A 20222-nucleotide genomic window follows, 5' to 3' on the forward strand; every position below is an offset into this window, starting at 1 on the left:
TACCCCCTAGTAGAATACGAGAGGAAGGCAACGCACAATGCGCATACGTTCATTTTCCACGGGTTCCGCCAAGAATCCAGCGAGCTCTTTCCGGTAAGCAAGCGCCATTCCAAGGCAGCTGCACCTTGTGCGTAGTCGTCAAAACACGGAAAAAAGGAGGTGCCGAAGACGGCATTTAGCCCGACTCCCGTGCGAGGCGGGGGGCGGACCGGGATGTGTGGAGTGGGCATTCAAAACTTGGTCGTTGCGCAACTTCAACAGCGCAAGATTGAAAGCAAGATGTTTTGTCACTCGGGGATCTACTCGGCAAAGCAAAACAAAAGCTCCGCAAGGAGCAGCCATTTCTCTCGCAAGTTCCCCTCCCAAAAAACAAACAAACAAACAAACAAACAAACGTGGAAGAAGCAAGAGAGTGAGACACACAATGTTTAGAGAGTCAGACTACACGGGTAGCAGTTGAGAGTCTCAACAGAACAAGCAGGGCGCCTCATGTAACGAACGACCCTGTTCTTCTCAGGAGAAAACCCAGTGCCCCTCCGACGAGTTAGGCGAAGAGAATGGTTTAGTTTTGTTGATTTTGTTGTTTCGCACTATCATTCTTTTCTTTACCACCTTTATTCTCTCGTTTTTGTTGTTGTTTTGCTTTTGTACGTTGCGTAAGAGTGGTGCAAAGAGGAAAAGAAAACGAAGACAAACAGACGCCCAAGGAAGTGGTGTGGGTCAAAACGTATTGTCGCGTGTGCCTCACGGCTCAGTCGAAGAGGTGACGACACTGAGCACGACCTCGCCGGGGGGCGCCTCCACGTAGGGCCGGAGCCGCTCCCACTTGATGCGGCAGAGGAAGACAAACAGGTACGCCGGAATCCCCAGCAACGTGCAGCCCACAATAGGGCCAATCCACAACGCCTTGACGCCATAGCCACAGCGAAAAAGAAGAAATAGACCCAGCGGCATTCCTACAATCGTCAGGCCCACAAAAACAATGACAACGCCAACGACCTGAAGCCCACAGCCGCGCAAAATCCCCAAAAAGTTGCATTGGATGGAATCCAACATGTGATACACCAAGAAAAAGGGAGTAATTTCCGCGAATATAGATACAACCTCGCTGTCCTCAGTGAATACATAAGCAATTTCCTTTCGGTAGATCCAGGCCGCAGTGACGTTCACGCAGGCGACGACTAACACAACTATGAAGGACAAAATTGCGTAGCGTCGTCCCAATTGTGGGTGGCCTTCGCCAACACAATTCCCTACCAAGACGGTGCTGGCCATAAAAAAGCCAGACACCGCGCTCCAACATAGGTTCGCCACCTGACTACTAATGGCATATGCAGCCAACTGCACAGAAGGCATAAAACCTGCACAGACGGAATTTACCTCCATTGCACTCCACTCACTAAAGGCCATCCCAAGGGATGGAATAGCCAGCTTCAAGATGGGAACCCAGTTGCTAAGCGCCGCCTTGCTCCAGCCACCCCACGTATAACGATACAGACCGCTCAGCCTAAGGTAGGCAAGTAGGGCGATATCCATGGCCACAAGAAGAATCACCCACCCCAACGCAATCCCTTTGTATCCAAAAAAATAGACAAAGACGTACTGTAGGAGTGGATTTATAATTGCGGCCATCACCAAGGCCACAAAAACCGGATTCGAGCGGTGCTGACTCGCATAATAACGTCGAAGCAGTTCCAACAACATAATCGGCGGCAATCCAATGACGCAGATGACACAAAATGAGCCCACCTCCGCCGCCACATGAGCAGGTTCACCGATAGCTACCAATATTGGCGTCAAGCAACTCAGCAAAATAGCCAGAGGAATTGTAAAAATCATGAGTATAAGAAACATCCTCTGGGCATAAACCCCGTACATGATGCTTCGCGGATCCTGTCCGTAGGAATGCGATAAAAGCGTCTCCAGCGCCCCACAGAGTCCACTGCCAAAAGCGAATCCGGTCGCGTTGAGAATGCCGAGAGCGATGGAAACACTTCCTAGCTCTTCCACACCCAGATGACCTGCGAAAAAAAACATGACGATCATAAAACTAAACTGCGATAGCTGAGAAGCTGACAGCGGAACACCTATGCGCAGAACCTCCAAAAGGAGTTCCCTCTGCGTAGGCACTACACACTCGGCGCATTCCTCCTGAGGCGGGCCGTTGGCCAGCTTTTTATACTCCATCGCATCCTTCAGAGGCAAAGAAGAAGAAAAAAAAATCGTAGAGCACCAGGAGGAGAAGGAAAATTATGAAAGCAAAGAAATTTTTAAAAAAGGAAGGAAAGCAAAAGCTCAAATACAGCAATGGGGGGGGGGTGAGAGGGCCCACACCTACTGATAAGGCAATCCTGCTGTAAAAAGAATCTCCGTGGTGAAAACGCGATCAGAATAAAATTAGTGGTGAGTTAAAAAATAAACAACAAAACAACAACAACAAGAAAAAGTTACAAAAACGTGTTGAAAACAATCTCACCTCGGCGGAAACTGTTTTTTTTTTCCCCCAATACAAAAAAAAAACATTGTTATTTGTTGACTCCTTGTTTTTTGTTTTGTTTTCCTCGCATCCTCCCCAACTTTTTATTCTCTTTTGTTATTATTTTGCCTCCTCATGCTCCTTGGCCGCGTCAGCCTCAGAGCGCTGCACGGCGCCCTCCCCCGACTCGACCGTTACTTCCGCTTCCTCCACGGCTTCCGACAACTCCTCCAGCACGACGTTCGACTCCTCTTGGTGTGGCTTCAAGTTCGGCCAATCAATGTGCCAGTAGAGAAGGTAGACGTACGACGGGCACCCCAGCACCACCACGCCAAAGAATGGGCCAATCCAAAGGGACTCCACACCATACTTAACGTGGAAAAAGAGGAAAAACGCCACCGGCGCCCCCACTAGGCAGAGTGCGGAACCGATAATAATTGCCCCAAGCTTTTGTAGCCCACACCCACGCAGAATTCCCATGACCGTACTTTGAAAGGTATCAAACAGATGATACGGCAGGACGTAGCGCAGCAGACGGCGATACACCACAACCACCTTTTCCTCTGACGTAAAAAGGAAAGGGATGCGATCCTCTAAAAGCCAACAGAGCGTAACATCAAATATAGCAGTGACAGACACGATCGCGATGGCCACGTTGGCAATGCGCCTTCCAAGCAACGGCTTACCTTCACCAATGGCGTTGCCGATGAGTACGCAGACAAGAATCATCGTCCCAGATGCGATGCTCCAACAGACGCCAAACACCTGCATCGTAATAGCAAACGCGGCCAATTCGTGAGGCTCCGCAAACCCGGCACAAATGGAAATCACCTCCAGTACGACCCACTCACTCATCATCATTGCCATTGATGGAACGGCCAAGTTCACAAGAGCACTAATATTTTTAAGTGCATTTCTGTCCCAGCCGCCCCAAGTCTTCTTATAAAGCCCTGTCCAATAGGCGTGCGCAATTAGAGCCGCGTCAATAAAAGTAAACAACAACAACCATGCCACAGGGGAACCTTCAAAACCAAACCAATAAATTAGCAATACTTGAGAGGCGGGGTTAAAGAAAGATGCTGCGATCATCACCACTGAAAGGGGTCGCGTCTCATGTTGGCAGGCATAATAACGGCCAATCACTTGAAAAACCTGTGTACTTGGGATACCAAAAGCTGCGATGCGGCAAAAACGTCCAGTGTAATACACAACCTCCTCACTCTGCCCAATATACTCCAAAAATGCATCAGCATATATCAAAATTACTCCAAGAGGGATGCTAACAAAAATCAAAATAATAAGCATACGCTGAACGTAGGTGCCATACATATACATCGTACCTCCCTCTCCACCGGACTTATAACGACCATACGTGTGAGATAGGACAGTCTCAAGCGCCCCACAGGAGCCGGCTGCAAACGCAAATGCCGTCGCATTAATAAGTCCAAGTGCCAATGAGGCCCCTCCAAGTTCATTCACCCCCAACATCCTTCCTACGATGGCAAGTATGACGGTAATAATAGAGAACTGCGAGAGTGTGGCCACAGTGAGGGGGATACCTGTCACAATAAACTTTTTCACTATTTCCAACGTGGATATGTTCTCCGGAAGGTGCTCTTCTTCCAACGCCACCACGGCCGTGGTTGCGAAGGATTCATTCGTCAGAGCATGCACATTGGATGCCATACTTTCTGCCCCGTTGAACGACACACTAAAAATCCACGCGGAAAATTATGTAACCGCCCAAGGACACACGAAGCACCCAGGAGGAGCTCCACACGCTACGTGTCCTCCTTCTCGTTTGTCTGTTGTCCCCCCTTTTCTATTCGCTTTTATTTATATATATAAATTTTGCATGCCCGGAAGAACAATAAATAAATAAAAATGCGACGATGAACGAGAGAGGCAACGCAAAGGCACAACAAATAAATAAAAGCAAGCACACAGTTGTGTATACGGCCACGGGTTTCATTTTTTATTTACTTCTTGAGATTATCCAGTATTATTATCCTCCACATTTATTTATATCCCCCCTCCGCATTCCACCTGCATCCGTACGGTATCGAGAGCATCGCCCAACTTCCTTCCTTTGCCCCCTCGCAGCTTGCCCTCACCACCCCGCCTTGCCCCATGGCGGACACGGATGCACCCAGACGAGGGGAACCGGCGTTCGCTTCGTTTCCCTCGTGGAGCACAAGTTCCAGAGAGGCATCCGCCCCCTTTCACCATCGCCGTGTGGCGTCCACAAGACCACGGCTATGGAAGCCGACGGCTCAACGCGCAGGCAACGACGCCGCCGGAAGAAAGGGGCATCGCAGCGAGCCGCGAGTAAAAAAGACCAGAGATATAATTCGCGCAACGTACACAAAGAGGCACACACAAGGTGTGAACAAGCGAGGTTGTGAGCAAGCATGCAAGTCAACGGCATGCAAAAAGGCGAAAACCACCGCAAACGCCAAAAACAACAATATACATTTAAAAATAAATAAATAAATCGGGACAATAAACTTAAGGAAGAGAAGCTTTTGCTACAGGAACTTTTGTTGGGAAAAGTTTTTTTCTTTCTTTTTTTTTAAATAACACATAGAAGAGACATATATGCGCTGTGTGCAGTACTTCCCTTTATTTGCTCTCTTTAAGGTTGGCGGAGTTGGGGAACTAGAGAGGGGGATCGAGAGTGCGGCCGCTGCAAGGCACCAACGCCTCGACAACAAAAGCAGTCGGGAAAACGCATGTCTCTAGAGGCAAAAGGGGGAAAGCAATCGGTTCCGCAGAAACCACCTTTGGTGTTTGTCGTTATCATCTTATTTTGCAATACAAACCAAGTCAAGGAGGCAGATCGCAATTGCGCCATCTGTTCCTTATACCCCAGACACCCCTTCCCCTCCCTCTCTCGCTCTGCCCACCTATTCGCAAGGGCGTTTCTTCTCAACTCATATCCGCATGCGCTCTACTGCCCCCCACAGGCACAGAGGAAGTGGCACATACCTGCACCCTTACGCACCCCCCACCCCCCGCCGAGCGAGGCGTCCAGCAAAAGCTGAATGCGCCCACTTATCTCGAATATAGCCTTAGCACACCATCCTTTCAGGAAGACCGAAAAAACACTAAAAAAAAAGAAGGGATATATGTGGCAAGGTGTAAGGGGGAGCTGGGGGAAGGGTTAAGCTGGGGAGTGCTATGAAAGAAAGAGAGAGAGAGGGAGGGGGGGGAGCGCGCGAGTGGGGAGACACCAGCGCAAGACATATAAGCTGCTTGCACCACTGTGGCCCACCTCCACACAGAGGCTCCTCCTCCAGCCCACTCAGGCCTGTTCCGCCCCCTAGGCGCCACACCTTGCATATATCAAAACCGTGTTTATTTTTTCATCCGATTCCTAGTCGTGGGCGCCACATTATATTTTTTTCCGCGAGTGCTCCAGCATCTCCTCGAGGCTCATTAACAACAGTTTTGCCTCATCCGCAAACATCTGCGCACTTAGCGTGAATGAGTGAAGCCCTTCCGCGTCTTCTCCCGTGACAGGCATGACGAAGCTTTCGGAAAGCCTCACTTCCTCCGTTACCGAGGGTGCACTTTCATCTTGTAGATTGGGCATTGTACCCTTGCGAAGTAGCGTAAGTACGGACCCAATCTCGCCTGACAGTCCTGGGCTGTCCACGCCCAACGTTATCGGCTTGCTTTTTTTTTGCAAATTTGACCGGTCCTTTGCCCCCTCCGCAGCGTTGTGAACCGGATCCTTCCCCCGACGCCCATATTTCTCCACGGAGTTGCAGATCAGAATCAGCATTATATGATTCTTGCGAAGGTGCATTTCCTCTGTGGCCTGAATAAGCTCCAGCACAACGTGGATAAGTTCCATTTCCAACGCCGTCGCAGGGTTGCGCAGTACGTAGCAAAGCATGCCCACAAATCGCTTGAACGCGCAGCACGCATCCCAGCCAATCGGCTGCAGGCTCTGGAGTACGTGTCGTGTATCGGGGGTGTAATACCTTTGACTTCTTAAAACATTCCAGCTGCACCACATGGTTTTCAATAAGCTTAGCATGCGATACAGGTGATAAGAGGTTTTCTCGCAGGCTTTTGCAGGATAATCCGCATCCACAAGTCCACGCTCCTCGCGAGCAAATCCCATGAAGGGATATGTCTTCTTAAGGCGCCCCTCAATTTCTTCCAGGAGTAGGTTAACCTCCAGCATGCGATGATCGGTGCGTACAACTAGGCGTGTGCTCGTATTTGTCAAAACTACTTCCTCAGACACGTTATTGCCACCATCAGGGCCGTTACGAGTGCCGGGCTCATGAGGAATAGGAAACGCGGTAGAGCAGGTTCTTCCAACAGGGAGAGGTTCTGTAAACATATCGCAAAGTGCTGTAAATACTTCGCTCAGCATGAAGAGAATTCTGATGCGTTTCTTGCAAAGAATAAGCCCAGGGCTCAGCGGAAACACAAGGACGCTGATGCATACATAGATAAGCATACCAAATGTAATTTGGTTCATGCGCGCCATGGTGTCTTCGGTAGTCACACTTGTCACACTGTCTAGTGGAATCAAAACGAACATTGCGAACACCGCCATAATACCGTACTGTTTGTCGCTGCGGAAAAAGGTGCCCACAAACATAAGCACGCAGAGAGAGGCGACTTTTTCGACAGGTGTTGTAGAATACGTCCCAGCAAAGAAGCCCAGCACACTACCCAAAATACACGCCGTGAGACGCACGATGGAGGCCTGCAGGGCTTCAACGGGGTTGGCTCCAGACACAAAGGCGATGATATTTGGCCCGGAGATTGACGCCTTGTCAATTTTGATAAGAAACGAAAATCCAACGGTTAATATCATCGCCGCGCTCACCTTTGCTGCCTCTATCAGGCGCTGAAGCTCTCTGCGGTGCCGCCGCATCACAAGTAGCCGGAAAAATAAAACATTTTCACAGATAGGTTTCCACACAGCTTTGTGCAGAACTTTCTTGATGGAGTGTTTCAGATGAGCCTCTCTGTGGTGCACCTGGGAGTCAAACTGCAGCAGGGTGTCTCGGAAGTTAATAATGGAGAAGAAGAAGAACGTCATCAATGGCACAAATTCTTCCAAGGTTTCCGGTTTAAGTTCATAAAAGAGTCTGCGGCGGGCGTGACCAAACTCATCCTGGAGCATTACGGTGGCATCATTCAGTTCCACAAAAAGACCGTGAAGCTCTTTTATGCCTCGAAAGGTTTTGGCAGAGGCAAGCGCATTAGTAAGGTTATCGAGCGAGGTTGAAAAGTTAAGGATATGTGGACGCATGTACTCCCCAAAGGCATTTGACCTCGCGGAGTCATCCACCACCCACGGCTTGGACTCCACAATGTCAAGGACCCGCGACAAGCTCCCCAGGTTGGAACGTAGCCTTGAGAAGAGTTTCGCCTTTGCTTTACGTACATCCCACCTCTCAAAGCCCTCAAACATAAATTCGTAAAATGAATTCTCCTGCGCTACATTAAATTCGCTCATCTGCGCATCGATGGCCGCATTTACAATACGAACCTTTGTCATTGCCATATTTCGCTTAACATTGGACTCTGACCAAAAGCAGGATGACATACCCTTCAACGCCGTTCCGGTGTTTCGCGCAATCTGAGTAAGGCTAAAATGGGCCTTTTTGCTGCAAAAAAGAGGGTACGGCAGAAAAGTTGCAAGAAGACAAAGACCTGTGCCAATGGACCAGTCTGTCATGACTCGTGAAGGGTACACCACACCACGCCCTGGATCGATGAGGATGCCAATCATACAGCTGTTGAACAAAAGGAGACAGATGCGTCGAACCATGTCTTCCGTGATTGCCGCCATCACGAACAGGAGCAGGGTGTAGAAGCAGCACCATCCTATGGTGTACTCACCGAGGCGAAGAGCCGCCCCAATAGTTGCGAGCGGAAGCCAAATACAACCGGCACGAATCCAAGTGACAAGGTACACTAGACCTTCACCCACCGTAATCCTGGAGGCCAGCACCGCTGCAGAAACAGGATACGTCGGTGAAATAAAGGGCGAGTTGGGTAGCCCCGCCGCGATGAGAGAAGCAGGCAGTAGCACGGCAAGAAGTGTGATTCGTAGCGCGAACTCCGAGTGCCTCCAGAATTTTTTAGAAAGCAAACCCTCAAAAACACCACAACGGTCCGACACGGTTGGTTTGCGCAAATCCCAGGGAACATTCAGAAAAGCTTCACTGCCCCGCTGGTCAGTTGGATACCGTGGCTCATATGGCGGGAGGCCAAAACTAACGTTACTCTTTGAGCGATTGCCCCCAATCTCGGCGAACTCCAAGGCAGGCATCTCTTCCGCAGAGGAATGAAGAGCTTGATGTATCGCCGCGGCGTGAGCCTCGTCCTCTCTGCCGTCCACATGTCCGTCTGCCGCATACAACTGAGCCATTGGTGTTTTTTTTATTTTTCTCTTTGCCTCGCCTCTGCCTTCCTACTCTAGAAGAGAATCAAAAGGTGTTTTGCGTTGACTCCAATTTCTCGTCTTCTCGCGCGAGAGAGCGTGCTCACTCCCTATCTATCCCTCTATATCTCTCTTTTTTTTTAATTTTGTTGTTGTTGCCTTCTATTCTCTTGAGGAGGAAAAGGAATCAAACCAACAAAGAAGAAAAGAGCCCATCGATGAAAAGAGTGCGGCACCGTGGGACCCCACGCGCATACTCCCACACACACAACACACACGCGCAAATACAACTCCCCCCTCAGCGACCCAGGATGTAAAGGAGGTCAGCCATCCAAGCTAACCCCGCCTCGCCTGGCAGCACGCAAGGCGGAGAGCGCCGCTTCAAACTTGGGCGGCTGTTTCTTGTAAATCACAGTCTCCTTTATCTGTGATGGCATCGCAAAATCAGTCAGACGCCACTGTCGCTTGTTGCGTTCCTCTTGACGCCGAAGTTCCCTTGCCATGAATTCCTTTTGAGCCAACTCCAGCCTTTGCTGGCACGTCACACTGCCAAGCAAGCCGTGCATGCCGGCGAAGGTCCGCAGCCGCTTCCAGTCCGGAGACGCCACTGCAAACGACCTTAGGTCCGTATTCACGGTGGCGTTGAAAAAGGCACCCACGACGTGGGCGTTCGGGAATTCCATGCCCACCCGCAGCGAGGTCCACTTCCTCCAGTTCAAGTATAACTGCAAGAGGGTGCTTTCGTCATCCCAGACAAAACGACGCTGGGCCACGGCATTCCTCCACTGCGTCAACATCTCCAGCACATGCGTGGGGCCTTGTTCGCTCCCTTGGCCCCAAAAGGCAGTGATTATGCGTAGCGCCTCCAACAAGGAGACTCCGTCCACACCCTCCGCGTAGTCGCATCCAAGCAAAAGTGCAAGCGCGACCAAGACGTCCTTGTCCACGCCACACGTCGCCAAATCGCTCTGACGATAGGCCACCACATAACGGTCCTTCGCGAAGAATCCCCGCAGCACAACCGTGGCGCCATGGACAATGACGTCGCTATCCTCCGAGAACACCGCATCCACAAGCCGCTGCTGGCTCAGGAAGGCACACTGTGCATCCGCTTCATGAGGACTCAGGACAAATGGAATCCCACAACAGTCAAGTAGCTCGGCAATCTCCAACAATTCAAACGGTATAACTTGTCTTAAGTTCTTGCTCGTTGTTGATGATGCTGATGCTGGCCTTGGAGCTGAAGTCGGCGTCGGCGTGCGCGACGGATGGAAAGGCAACGGTGCTGCCGCTAAATTTTTGACACCCAGTGCGCCTGTAATATCCAGTGCTACTCGTGCATCTGTCTCCCCACCAGTTTGCCGTTCAACGGGGCGAAGGGAAACAGGTGCATACTGCCCACTCCCTCCTTCAGATACCTCGCGCTGCATACTTGTGGTTTCAGCGCTCCTTCGGCAATTTAGTTGGGTACCAGGGTTCCACAGCTGGACCGAGTCATCCGCAGCATGGTCACTTGTGCTGCCATCACGACTGTCACCTCCATCGCCGCATGAAGAGAGGATGTCGCCGTCGCTTTTCACCATAGCCTTTTCTGACCACGTCTCGCAAGAGTCGTCATGCAACGAATGACTCCTTACCTCCTCCAGCTCACGGAGACGATCCACCAACGTCTCTCTATCTTCTTCTACAATTACAACAGAGTCCCCACTAGTTGTGCTAGTGGGCACTGTTTCATAGTCATTATTACTAATTATGCCATCATCCGAGCTCACCACCGAGGATGCTCCGCTAGTTAAGCAAGAAGGAACCACTTGTTGTGAGGGATTTTTGTCGCGCACAGTCTGCACGGCGGACGCCATGGATGCATCTATTTTTCCTTCCAACACCCGTCGAGGCCCCATGAAGAGGGAAGTGCTCGAGTACAAGAGCGTGTTGGCCTCAACGCACATTTCGCCGCGCCTCTTTTCCTCCATCCATTCCTCCGCCTCTGTCAAGAAATTATTCGTCAGAGTTCTCGAGACGATGTCTGGCTCCAGCACAATTTCACGCCTTCGTTTGCACATTAATCTCCGCGAAGGAGCACCACAACCGCCTGTCACGGCAACAGGCAATCTGCCTGGGGATGCGCGTTGCGCAATTCGAGCATCGCCCGCCTTCACTGGGCTCTGTTGATCCAACGCACGTAAGTCCAAGACGCCCGAGGCCAACTGGGCCTGGACGATCTGTTTGGCGCGACGAGTGAGAGCCGCGCGCTCCAGCGCTGCCCGACGCTCCGCTCGCCGTCGTCGCTCCATCGACTTCAAGGTTGTGGCCGCTCCGTCAAAGACAAAGACGGGTTCAATACCGTAGAAAAGAAGTTTAAGGATGCGTAAGAAAAATCCCTCAAGAATGCGCTGTTCCACATTTTCTCCGGCTGCGCATTGGGCCCGAAATTGACTCATCCAAATGCTCGCGTCAACCGCAACCCGCTTGCCACGCCAGTCGCCCGGTTGCGTTACTTCCCCAAAGGTGTCAAGGAGGCGCCATAGTCCATGCACGCCCATTTCGCTCCGCGATGGAGACCGTTGCGCCTAAAGCCTCCGAGTTCCACGCACTGTTTCTAATGTTGTTGACGTTGTTGACTTTGTCGTTGTCTGTGCCTTTGTCTTCTTCCCCGTTTTGCGTTTCTTCTCCCTTCCGTTTGACACACTTCAAAGCGTTGAGGTGCAGGAAAAATTTATATATATATATGTGTGTAAATAAGCGTGCGCAGCAGCAACAAAAAAAAAAGAAAAAAAGGACAGAAGTTGCGGTAAGGGCGGAGAAGTAGTTTGCTTAAACCTTCTTCTCTCCATGGAGAGAAGAAAAGCGTGTGGGAGGCTTTGAAAAGGAATATGCGGTGAAGCACATTCGGTTACTCGAGTCGAGGCAGTAAATTCCTTGCCCGCAGCACTAGCTCTTTTGTTCTTCTCCCTTCCCCGACTTGCGGAAGCGGCCTTGGAGGAACTTTCGACGCATGGTGGCTCCCTGCTTCCTGTTAACCACCTCTCGCTCAACGACTAGAAGCTCCAGCGCCTCAAACCCGGACCCTTGAAACAAACGCCGCACCTCCGCAAGGGAAAAGAAGTGGCTCAGGGTTCCGTTGCTGCGAGTGAAGGTGTTTTCCTCCAACTGACGCCGGGGATCAAACCGTTTCTCTGCGTGGTCGTCGATGCAGTAGTCGCGAAAAAAAAAGACGCTCCCCTCGGCCATGCAGAGTGCCACACGCCGCAGCACAAGTAGGTGCTTCTCCACCGGGATGGAGCACAACACAAAGATCATCGACACAAAACCAACTGAGCCCGCAGCAAGGCCAAGCGGGCATCCAGAAGAGGCCCCCGCAACGGGGATATCCTCCTCAACTGGATCCAGAACACGCACGGCAAGTTTCCCCCGGCAACACTCGGGGAGGGCGTTTCGCTTCTTCTGCAGTAATTCAATTGCAACAGAGGAGATATCAAACGCAACAAGACGCCATCCATTGACGTCACCATACTCCTCAAGAATCGGGAGGATGGCGTTGCCCACGCCACAACCCACCTCCATCCAAATAAGATCTACTGCTGGCGAGGAAGACCCTTCTTTAAGGCGATTAAGGGCCTCGCGGAGCTCGTGAAATTCACGTATAATGTAATGGCGATTGCGGTAGCCCTTCACTGTATTGTTGCGGTAATAAATATCCCAGTTTCCTTTGTGTGTCGTTTTTCCCTTCAGTGCATGCGCCAGTTGGCACCCTGTGTAGGGGCGGTAGTCGGCAACAAACGGAGGGTCCCGTGGGCGCTTGCGCATTGACCCACTACTCTTCATCCCATCGTCGGGCATCCCCAGACCTTGTTGTTGTTTTTGTTGCTGCTGCTTTTATTGTTGTTGTTCGCTTTCTTCTTTTGGCCAGCAAGCCTGCAGTAAAGAGAAAAGGAGGAGAACAGACGCTAGTTCCTTGTTGGTGTGTTTGACCGTTTTGTGTGATCTTTGCTCCTCCTCCTTGTCGCCCGTCCTCCTCCTCCTCCCCTGTGGCTGCCGCTGCCGCGGATGAGTGACCCGGCAAGCACGCCAACACCCTTCTGCGGCGCACACAGTCGCAGCGACAAGAACAAGAAAATGCGCACCCACCGCCCCGTTGCCGAGGGGCAACGCCCAGCAGTCGTTTCGGCTAAGCGTCTAGTTTAATGTGGCCTTCAGCAAATGGATTGTACAGCACCGTTGCCCCAAGAATCCTCGCCCCCTCGTCGAGTACGTTGTACTTCTCATCTACCCGCAGCTCCTCGAGCTTTTTGAGCGTCCGCTCACTCTCACCATCGTTCCAGGCCAAGTCCACACATCCAAACGCGGTGTGCTTCGTGTCAAGGGCCGGGCAGGGCTGAAACATAATGAAGAACTGAGAGGCATTCGTATTTGGTCTGTTGCCCTTATGGGCCATGGACACAACCCCGCGACTGTCGTGGAGGACAGTTCCGAGTCCCTCGTCGTCAAAATACCGCTGCTCCGGCGCAAACACAGACTCGCCGCCCTTCCCGGTTCCGGTGGGATCGCCTGTCAGGACGAAGGCGTTCGCAACGCACCTGTGAAAACGGCAGCCGTCATAGTAAGAGGAGGCGCAAAGCGCGAGGAAGTTAAAACACGCCTTGGGGCAGTCCAGGCAGCGGAGGTGAATGAGCAAGCTGCCCTTCGTTGTGGAGAGGATAACAGACATGACGTCCCCGCACACAACACAACAAAACACACGACGAGAAATGCAACGGGGCGGGCCAACTATCTCCGGTTGCGACGCTTATGCGGCCCGACGCCTTACTTGTGTTGATGTTGTTTCTCTTCGTCGCTTGCCTCCGTGCTCCTTCCTTCTCGGCCCTTCTCGGGGCAGGGAGCGACCTATGCCTAGGCAGAAACACACGCAGAGCCGCAAGGAAAACAAGGAGAGGAAGGGATGGAGCAAGATCCCGCCGCAGCCAGGCACACTCCCAGAACTGCCGCTGCCAGACATGAGCAGCAAAAAAGGAATCAAAGAGAGAAGTAAAAAAAAAAAACGACACACACACACCGAAAAGGGGAGAAGAGAAGCGAGAGAATGGGGGAAGCAAAGGAGGCCAACTGGAGTGAAAAGGCCATGCCTTGTGAGTTTGCGCTTAGTTACACTTATTGGCGCTTCACACAAGCAATGAAGTCATGGACTTGAGCCCTTTTAATTTTTTTTTCATTTTCATTTTCATTGTCATTTTCGCCACGCCTTTTTCTGGAGTTCGGCCTCACCACCTTTCTCTCGGTCGCTGTTGGTGTCGTTTGCCCCCCACCTTCGCTCCTCCACTTAAAACGCATGTGCTTATACATAACTATAGAAGTCCCTGCGCGCTGGTGCACCAGCGCGCCTGCCAGCTCCCCGCTCCACCCTTGTCGCCCCTCGGCGACAACGCAGATCCAAAGAACGACACAGACGCATCTCTTTCACATATATATATATATAGTTATTTGGCTTCCTTCTCATTTCTCCCGCTTGCAACAATGCCCCATCGCACGCACATACAAACACACACGCACATAGACACCACAGGCGGAAAGGACTCCAGCAAGAAAAACACCATAAGAACGGAAGCCAGAGAACAAGCGGGCCAACGAGAAGGCGCTCAATTCATGGCGAAAAGAAGTGTGTGAGCCTGGGAGCCAAAGGTGCGTGAAAAATGGGGGGAAAAAAGAACAAACAAACAAATGAGGAAAAAACAAAACATGCTAAAGCGGCACAGGTGCATAAGCAGACCCACACACACGCACACACACCTTTCTTCCTCGTTCATGACAATATACACTCCAAACAGGAGAAGTATATAACGCAATTTCGTCCCACTACGTTCGTCCCCCTCTCACTGCACCCCATCTTTTCCCTCCTTACTCTTTACTTGTATGCGTTTCCGCTTGAACATAGAAGCAAAAAAAAAAAAAACTTCCCCCCCCCCCTGTCTACTTGTGCATATGTCATTACCAATAGGGTCACCAGAAGCAGCGGAGGACGCAACTAGTAGTGACGTTGATAGGGGGTAAATGGATGAATGCACGGCGAGTTGCAGATATATATATATATATATATATAGAAACACATGTAAAGATGCACTTATATAACTGTCCTAGGAAATATGAATTAAACAAGTAATGAATCGCATCGAATAGTTAACAGGGACAGAAAAAAAAAACAGAAGGCAAGAAACTGATGGGGAAGGGAGTTCGCAGCCAAGTATGTTACAAAGCCAAACTCTCTCTCTCATTTTAGTTTCCCTTCCAAGCTCTTTACCAGCTGTGTGCGACCCACGGGTCGCGTATGCTCTCAGTTTAGGGGGTTTGGGGCTTCCGTCGTTTTCTTCTTCTGTACCTTTGACTTAAGCGAAGGGTTCTTCGATAGATAGTTCTCCACCGCCGCCTGGATGGTTTCCTGCGCCAGCATGGAGCAGTGCAGCTTGACGGGGGGAAGGGAAAGCTCTTGCGCTATTTTCTTGTTCGTCAGCTCCAGCGCCTCTGATAAAGTCTTCCCTCTAATCGCTTGGGACGCGTAGGAGGAGGCGGCAATCGCGCTCCCGCAGCCAAAGGCTTTGAACTTCACATCTTCAATGACCCCTGTGTCGGGGTTCACCTTCACTTGCATCTGTGTCATGTCACCGCACTCGGGTGCGCCGCGGAGCCCCGTGCCCACGTTCGGGTCGGCCTTGTCAAGTTTTCCCACGTTCCGCGGGTGGTTGTAGTGGTCCTCCACCACCGCGCTGTAAAGCGTGCGCAGGGACGCCACCGCCGTGTTCACCGCGAGCGGGGTACTCGTAAGGCGACGCATCTGTCTTCCCCCGCACACACACACTTTTTTTAAAAAAAATCCCCTTCTTGCGTACTTCTTCCCTCCCTCTTGTTTTCCTTCAGCTCCTACGTTCTTCTCCTGGCTCTACGCTCAAGGTCGAAATAACTACCACGAATGCTCTCTGCTTTCCTGTGTTTCCCTTGTTACGGCTCCCTCTGCGGAGAAAGTGACTGGGCCCAGGCAAGAGAATAAAATGGGGCACGGGAAAAGTGAGGTGCGGAAAGAATGGCGAAGAAACGGAAGAAGCCCCCTCAAAAAAAAAACGACAAGCCGCAGCGGGGGGTGTACTACACTGTGGAGAGGGGTGAATAACATGCAAAGAAGAATGTATGTATGTATGCATGCATGCATGCATATATACTTAACAGCCGCATCACCGTGTTATGGCTGGTGATGTAAGAACTCAGTTCAACTCCAATATGCGAGGCGGCGGCCGCCTTTGCGCGTCACTTTCGTCCTCCGAAGAGCTCGTGTCCTTTGCCAGCTCGTCGGCATCAAACACCGCAATGGATTCGTCGTCGGATTCCACCCCGTCCATTTCTTCACCCTCCACAGCGGCCTGAGGATGTGGTTTAGCAGCCACAGAGACAGCTGGTGCGCCGCCACTCGTTGAGAGGGCGCTCAAAAGGTTCAACATCGCCTGCGCCTCACGCACCCGCTGCCGGTCAACCGTCGCATGATTCTTCGCCGTCGGCAGCAAGACACCGTCAACCGCCGTGGCGTTGTTGGCAGGCTCGCGTGGCTCCAAGACACCCGCCACAACGCTAAGCTGCACCTCCATTGACCCAGCCTCGCTCTCCTCGTGTGACGTCTCCATCACGACAGGGGGAACATCCACCGCACGAGCCAAAAATGCCTCCACATCCCGTGTGAGCTTTGCGAGTGTGTTTCTCCCAACTTCACTGCCTACACCGTTTTTGTCTTGTCGCAAAAGGTTCGCCACATGATACGCTGACGCTGACATGGGAAAACACAATTCGCAACCCCTTGAGTTTGTTGTTTGTTTGTTTGTGTGTGCAGTAAAATAAACAAGAAAGCAGCAAAAGCACGCAGGTGAAATACGTAACTGTATACACAGATATATATATATATATACATATGTACATATAATGGCAAACACAACCAATAAACGATGGACAAACTCGTACCATGCGCCAGAGAAACATGTATACTTGTATGCACGCGCGCGTGACACAGAAGAGCATTGATGTTAGCGAGGCACTCAAGCCTAGAAGCTCCCTGCATCCCACCTGGCGTCATTCAGTTCCCCTTTCCTCCCTGCATTCGCTGTAGCCCTGCTGGCACGCATAGGCGTGGAGGCATGTTTCTGTGTAGCTGCTGTCTGCGGTGTCTTGCGTCAGTTCCCCCCCCCTCATCATTCATCCATTGAGCCCCACAGCAAGAGCCGCACCTCCACCGAAGAAGAGCAGAAAACGCGCGGACGGTGAAGAACATCGCCGTAGTAAGACCAAAAAAAAAAAAGTACCGACAGTCATCATATGAAACGAAGAAACCGAAAGGGCATCCGGTTATAGAGCGAGGGAGAGCAAGTGAGGTAAACATGCGCCGAGAAGCATTTAAAAGTGAAGGACCGCGAAAAAGCAGGGACGGATGACGGTGCGGAGCACCAAGAAGAAGAACAAAAAAAAAAGAACCGCATCGCCTCCTCTCCCACCCCCACATCCCCACATCCCTCCCGTACGGCTGTACGAGATGTGACAGATGCAGCAATCCATAAGCTGCCACTCAAAAACAATTGCCAACAGTCTCCATTCCCGCATTGTAGCCTGCAATTCTAGGCATATTCAAGCAGACACGCATTCAACGCCTCCACGAAATTATTTGCCCCAGCAGCTGTAGCAGCCTCCAGAAGGAGGGCATGCGAACGAGACACAACGCAGACGAGTCTATCCAGCCCCACAACTTGTAGATCCAAACCGTGCGTCCATTCCTCCTCCATCCCAAGCGAGACATGATCAATGCTTCTCAGTTCCATTGCCCGACACCCATCGCCGTACACGCACAGCACTTCCTCCAATGAAGCAAGCCTTCGCTGACGCCTTGCATACTGCGTCTCAAATTCCCGCGCAGGAATGCACACAATACATGCACCGTCTTCTGTCATACACACATAGTGTTCGGAGCCACGGCGGCCCTGGATCGTGTGCTTCTTGAATAGTCTGGGCTCCATCAGGAAGAGGGCAGCTGGCTGTAGAGCCCCGCCCCTCCTCTTGCGTCCCAATTTCTTCCGCCTTGACACCCTGCCGGAGTCTCGCGACGACGCACCTTGGAAGCTCTCACGGCGCGAGCGAGGTGATGTCGGTCCGCCCCTTACAACCCCTACGCCACTCAGTGAGGACGACCGAGCGGCACTATAAGATGTGTGCTCTGCCGGGCGTCGATAAGCCGGCGACTGCATCGCTGTGTGACGCTCACGCGCATCGTTGTGCACCGTAGGAGGGCTCCTTCCCCGGTACAGTTCCGTGTATCTGGGAGCAATAGAAGGCCCCGCACCCCATTGTTTTGGAGGGAGTAAATCGCTTGCGCGGCAGCGTTCAGTCACGTTTCGCGGCCAGTCACTCTTCATGCCGCTTGACCGCCCCAACACGCCCCTAACGCCAGATGCGCTGTCTCGCGGTATCACCGCCACGGCGGCTTCAATGGGGCGATAGTAACCGTCCCTCTCTCGCAATGGCAAACGTACAGAGGGAGTGTCAATCCCAGGCGAGAATACTGCGGGAGAAGATTTCGCGTACGGAGCACTACGAGGAGAGACGTTAATAATTCGGTCGATAATTGACTCCGCCAACGTCGTTTGAGGAGTACTACTTTTCGTACGATTACTGTGGTATCTGTATCCCTCACGCGGCCGATCCACGCCCGATGTCTCTGGTGGGGTTTTACTCTTCAACGGCGACCTCGCATTGCCGCGCGACTGCCAAGCGGGGGGAGGAAGAAATTCATTCACTTGGCGGCTATGGGGGCCTGCCAACGCGTCCCTGCCTGACGCTTCTTCTACCTCCGTCGCCCCAAGAACGGCCTGCCTCGTCACGCCAGCGTCGGCATGCGTCGGTTTTCTCTCAGGGAATCGACCTGACCCAAAAGCGGGTGTGGCCGCCCCGTGCTGAAATGAGACCGGCGCCGCATAGTTAGCTGACTGCAATTCCTTCGACGATGGAACCCCAACCGTCTGTTTTACAGTGTTGCTCCTTGCATCGGCGTCAACGTGGGGCGCAGAAAGCGCAGCATCGCCACGAGATAGCTTCTTATCTTCACCTCTTGCTTCTACTTCCTCAGGGTGACTGGAGTACTCACCCTTGGCAGGCAAACGGGACCCAAACAACTCGATTCCTGCCTTGTCAAACGACAATGGCCCATGCGGTGGCTCTGGAGGACGAAGGTCCGCCGTGTGCGAGCCCCCTCGTTCCATGTCACATCGATCTTCAGAAGTCATGGAAACAGTGGGTCGACGGCTCTCCATTCCTCTCAAAGGGACCACGGCGGAAGGGCCGAGTGTTGAAATAGGAGGCTTTAACTGAGAAGTGTAGTTACTCGAAGCAGAAGGAAGTTTTTCTCTTTGAGAGAGGTTTCCAGAAAACAAGGCCGCTCCTTTTCGCATCTCCGAAGATGTATCAACATCTGAACTGATGCGGCTCAAGTTTGGCTCAGTCGTTCTGCTCACCGCAGCAGCTTCCTTGAAACCTCTTTCGGGAGGTGGCAGAAACGTGTCATCCTCTGCCCGCTGTGGAAGCATGGTCCGTTCAGGTACGCCATGATGAACCATAGAAGATTGCGGGGGATGAGCAAAACCGAGGGAGTTGACCATGGACTGTGAGGTATTCGGGTTAGTATCATGTGCTCGCCGCACTGCAACCCCCCTGTTGGCCCCCACATTCTCTAAGCTCATCGTGGCATCATTCAGAGGAACACTTTCGCCATGCTCCGTCACGTGCGCTCCGCTGCTCACACTCCTTGCATCGTTGGGATGAAGCACTCTTTGCGGCTCTTTCCATGCGGAGAATCCGGCGACGCCGCTCCCCGCCGTGGAAACAGTTTGCTCTCGTGGAGACTGCCTGACAACTGCCGACGCCACTCTCCCCACCGACGCCGAGCCGCCCTGCGTGCCAGATAAGGCGATATTAATGGCGTCAACCCACTGAAGACATGCCGCAGCGTCGGGGGCGATTAAGGAGAGCTGCGCCGCTCCCCTAAGGCGCAGTTGGACGGTGTGCGGAGCCATGTGCATCACGGAGGCCACATTGGAGAACTTGACGTAGTCAGCTGGGGCGCCATCATGCGGCGTGAAGCCCACGATAAGTGTTGGCGAAAGCTCAGAGTAAAGAGTTGCATGAGTCGGCGAGGACGCCGCCGTACCCTTCACCCACGTCAGGTTCCCGCTCATCGATGCGTTCTTCCAGTCCATTGCACCAGCCGCACGGTCCTTCGGGGTGTGTGTGTGTGTGTGGTGGGTAGGGTGGGTAGGG

General features: G+C 52.1%; 9 protein-coding genes across 9 annotated transcripts, besides 15 other annotated features; all 9 read right to left on the reverse strand.

The window, feature by feature from the left end:
• Positions 1 to 363: 363 nt before the first annotated feature.
• Positions 364 to 395: a microsatellite.
• A 349-nt stretch (positions 396 to 744) lies between these two features.
• On the reverse strand, positions 745 to 2187 carry Tco025E_03857 (putative membrane transporter protein; the record flags this gene model as incomplete). The annotated part of the gene is made up of 1 exon (XM_029370774.1): positions 745 to 2187. One exon carries the CDS (start codon positions 2185 to 2187, stop codon positions 745 to 747), a length of 1443 nt encoding a protein of 480 aa, XP_029229129.1.
• A 224-nt stretch (positions 2188 to 2411) lies between these two features.
• Positions 2412 to 2446: a sequence feature (A-rich).
• A 150-nt stretch (positions 2447 to 2596) lies between these two features.
• On the reverse strand, positions 2597 to 4162 carry Tco025E_03858 (putative membrane transporter protein; the record flags this gene model as incomplete). The annotated part of the gene is made up of 1 exon (XM_029370775.1): positions 2597 to 4162. The coding sequence occupies one exon, from the start codon at positions 4160 to 4162 to the stop codon at positions 2597 to 2599; it is 1566 nt and encodes a 521-aa protein (XP_029229130.1).
• Positions 4163 to 5870: 1708 nt separating this feature from the next.
• Positions 5871 to 8882, reverse strand: Tco025E_03859 (uncharacterized protein; the record flags this gene model as incomplete). The annotated part of the gene is made up of 1 exon (XM_029370776.1): positions 5871 to 8882. One exon carries the CDS (start codon positions 8880 to 8882, stop codon positions 5871 to 5873), a length of 3012 nt encoding a protein of 1003 aa, XP_029229131.1.
• Positions 8883 to 9140: 258 nt separating this feature from the next.
• Positions 9141 to 9183: a microsatellite.
• Positions 9184 to 9217: 34 nt separating this feature from the next.
• On the reverse strand, positions 9218 to 11437 carry Tco025E_03860 (putative DNA repair protein RAD2; the record flags this gene model as incomplete). Its single annotated transcript, XM_029370777.1, has 1 exon — positions 9218 to 11437. The coding sequence occupies one exon, from the start codon at positions 11435 to 11437 to the stop codon at positions 9218 to 9220; it is 2220 nt and encodes a 739-aa protein (XP_029229132.1).
• Positions 11438 to 11511: 74 nt separating this feature from the next.
• Positions 11512 to 11542: a microsatellite.
• A 283-nt stretch (positions 11543 to 11825) lies between these two features.
• On the reverse strand, positions 11826 to 12734 carry Tco025E_03861 (methyltransferase like 6; the record flags this gene model as incomplete). The annotated part of the gene is made up of 1 exon (XM_029370778.1): positions 11826 to 12734. The coding sequence occupies one exon, from the start codon at positions 12732 to 12734 to the stop codon at positions 11826 to 11828; it is 909 nt and encodes a 302-aa protein (XP_029229133.1).
• A 9-nt stretch (positions 12735 to 12743) lies between these two features.
• Positions 12744 to 12784: a microsatellite.
• A 100-nt stretch (positions 12785 to 12884) lies between these two features.
• Positions 12885 to 12922: a microsatellite.
• A 140-nt stretch (positions 12923 to 13062) lies between these two features.
• On the reverse strand, positions 13063 to 13602 carry Tco025E_03862 (cyclophilin; the record flags this gene model as incomplete). Its single annotated transcript, XM_029370779.1, has 1 exon — positions 13063 to 13602. The coding sequence occupies one exon, from the start codon at positions 13600 to 13602 to the stop codon at positions 13063 to 13065; it is 540 nt and encodes a 179-aa protein (XP_029229134.1).
• A 484-nt stretch (positions 13603 to 14086) lies between these two features.
• Positions 14087 to 14126: a microsatellite.
• A 290-nt stretch (positions 14127 to 14416) lies between these two features.
• Positions 14417 to 14453: a microsatellite.
• Positions 14454 to 14596: 143 nt separating this feature from the next.
• Positions 14597 to 14625: a microsatellite.
• A 28-nt stretch (positions 14626 to 14653) lies between these two features.
• Positions 14654 to 14678: a microsatellite.
• Positions 14679 to 14965: 287 nt separating this feature from the next.
• Positions 14966 to 15016: a microsatellite.
• Positions 15017 to 15219: 203 nt separating this feature from the next.
• Tco025E_03863 (iron-sulfur cluster assembly protein) lies at positions 15220 to 15717 on the reverse strand (the record flags this gene model as incomplete). The annotated part of the gene is made up of 1 exon (XM_029370780.1): positions 15220 to 15717. One exon carries the CDS (start codon positions 15715 to 15717, stop codon positions 15220 to 15222), a length of 498 nt encoding a protein of 165 aa, XP_029229135.1.
• A 333-nt stretch (positions 15718 to 16050) lies between these two features.
• Positions 16051 to 16093: a microsatellite.
• Positions 16094 to 16141: 48 nt separating this feature from the next.
• Tco025E_03864 (uncharacterized protein) lies at positions 16142 to 16702 on the reverse strand (the record flags this gene model as incomplete). The annotated part of the gene is made up of 1 exon (XM_029370781.1): positions 16142 to 16702. The coding sequence occupies one exon, from the start codon at positions 16700 to 16702 to the stop codon at positions 16142 to 16144; it is 561 nt and encodes a 186-aa protein (XP_029229136.1).
• A 27-nt stretch (positions 16703 to 16729) lies between these two features.
• Positions 16730 to 16754: a microsatellite.
• Positions 16755 to 16807: 53 nt separating this feature from the next.
• Positions 16808 to 16847: a microsatellite.
• A 686-nt stretch (positions 16848 to 17533) lies between these two features.
• On the reverse strand, positions 17534 to 20161 carry Tco025E_03865 (uncharacterized protein; the record flags this gene model as incomplete). The annotated part of the gene is made up of 1 exon (XM_029370782.1): positions 17534 to 20161. One exon carries the CDS (start codon positions 20159 to 20161, stop codon positions 17534 to 17536), a length of 2628 nt encoding a protein of 875 aa, XP_029229137.1.
• A 25-nt stretch (positions 20162 to 20186) lies between these two features.
• Positions 20187 to 20218: a microsatellite.
• The last annotated feature ends 4 nt before the right edge of the window (positions 20219 to 20222 follow it).

Source organism: Trypanosoma conorhini (assembly GCF_003719485.1).
Source record: "Trypanosoma conorhini strain 025E chromosome Unknown Tco_14.4_contig_00184, whole genome shotgun sequence".
Taxonomy (NCBI): domain Eukaryota; phylum Euglenozoa; class Kinetoplastea; order Trypanosomatida; family Trypanosomatidae; genus Trypanosoma; species Trypanosoma conorhini.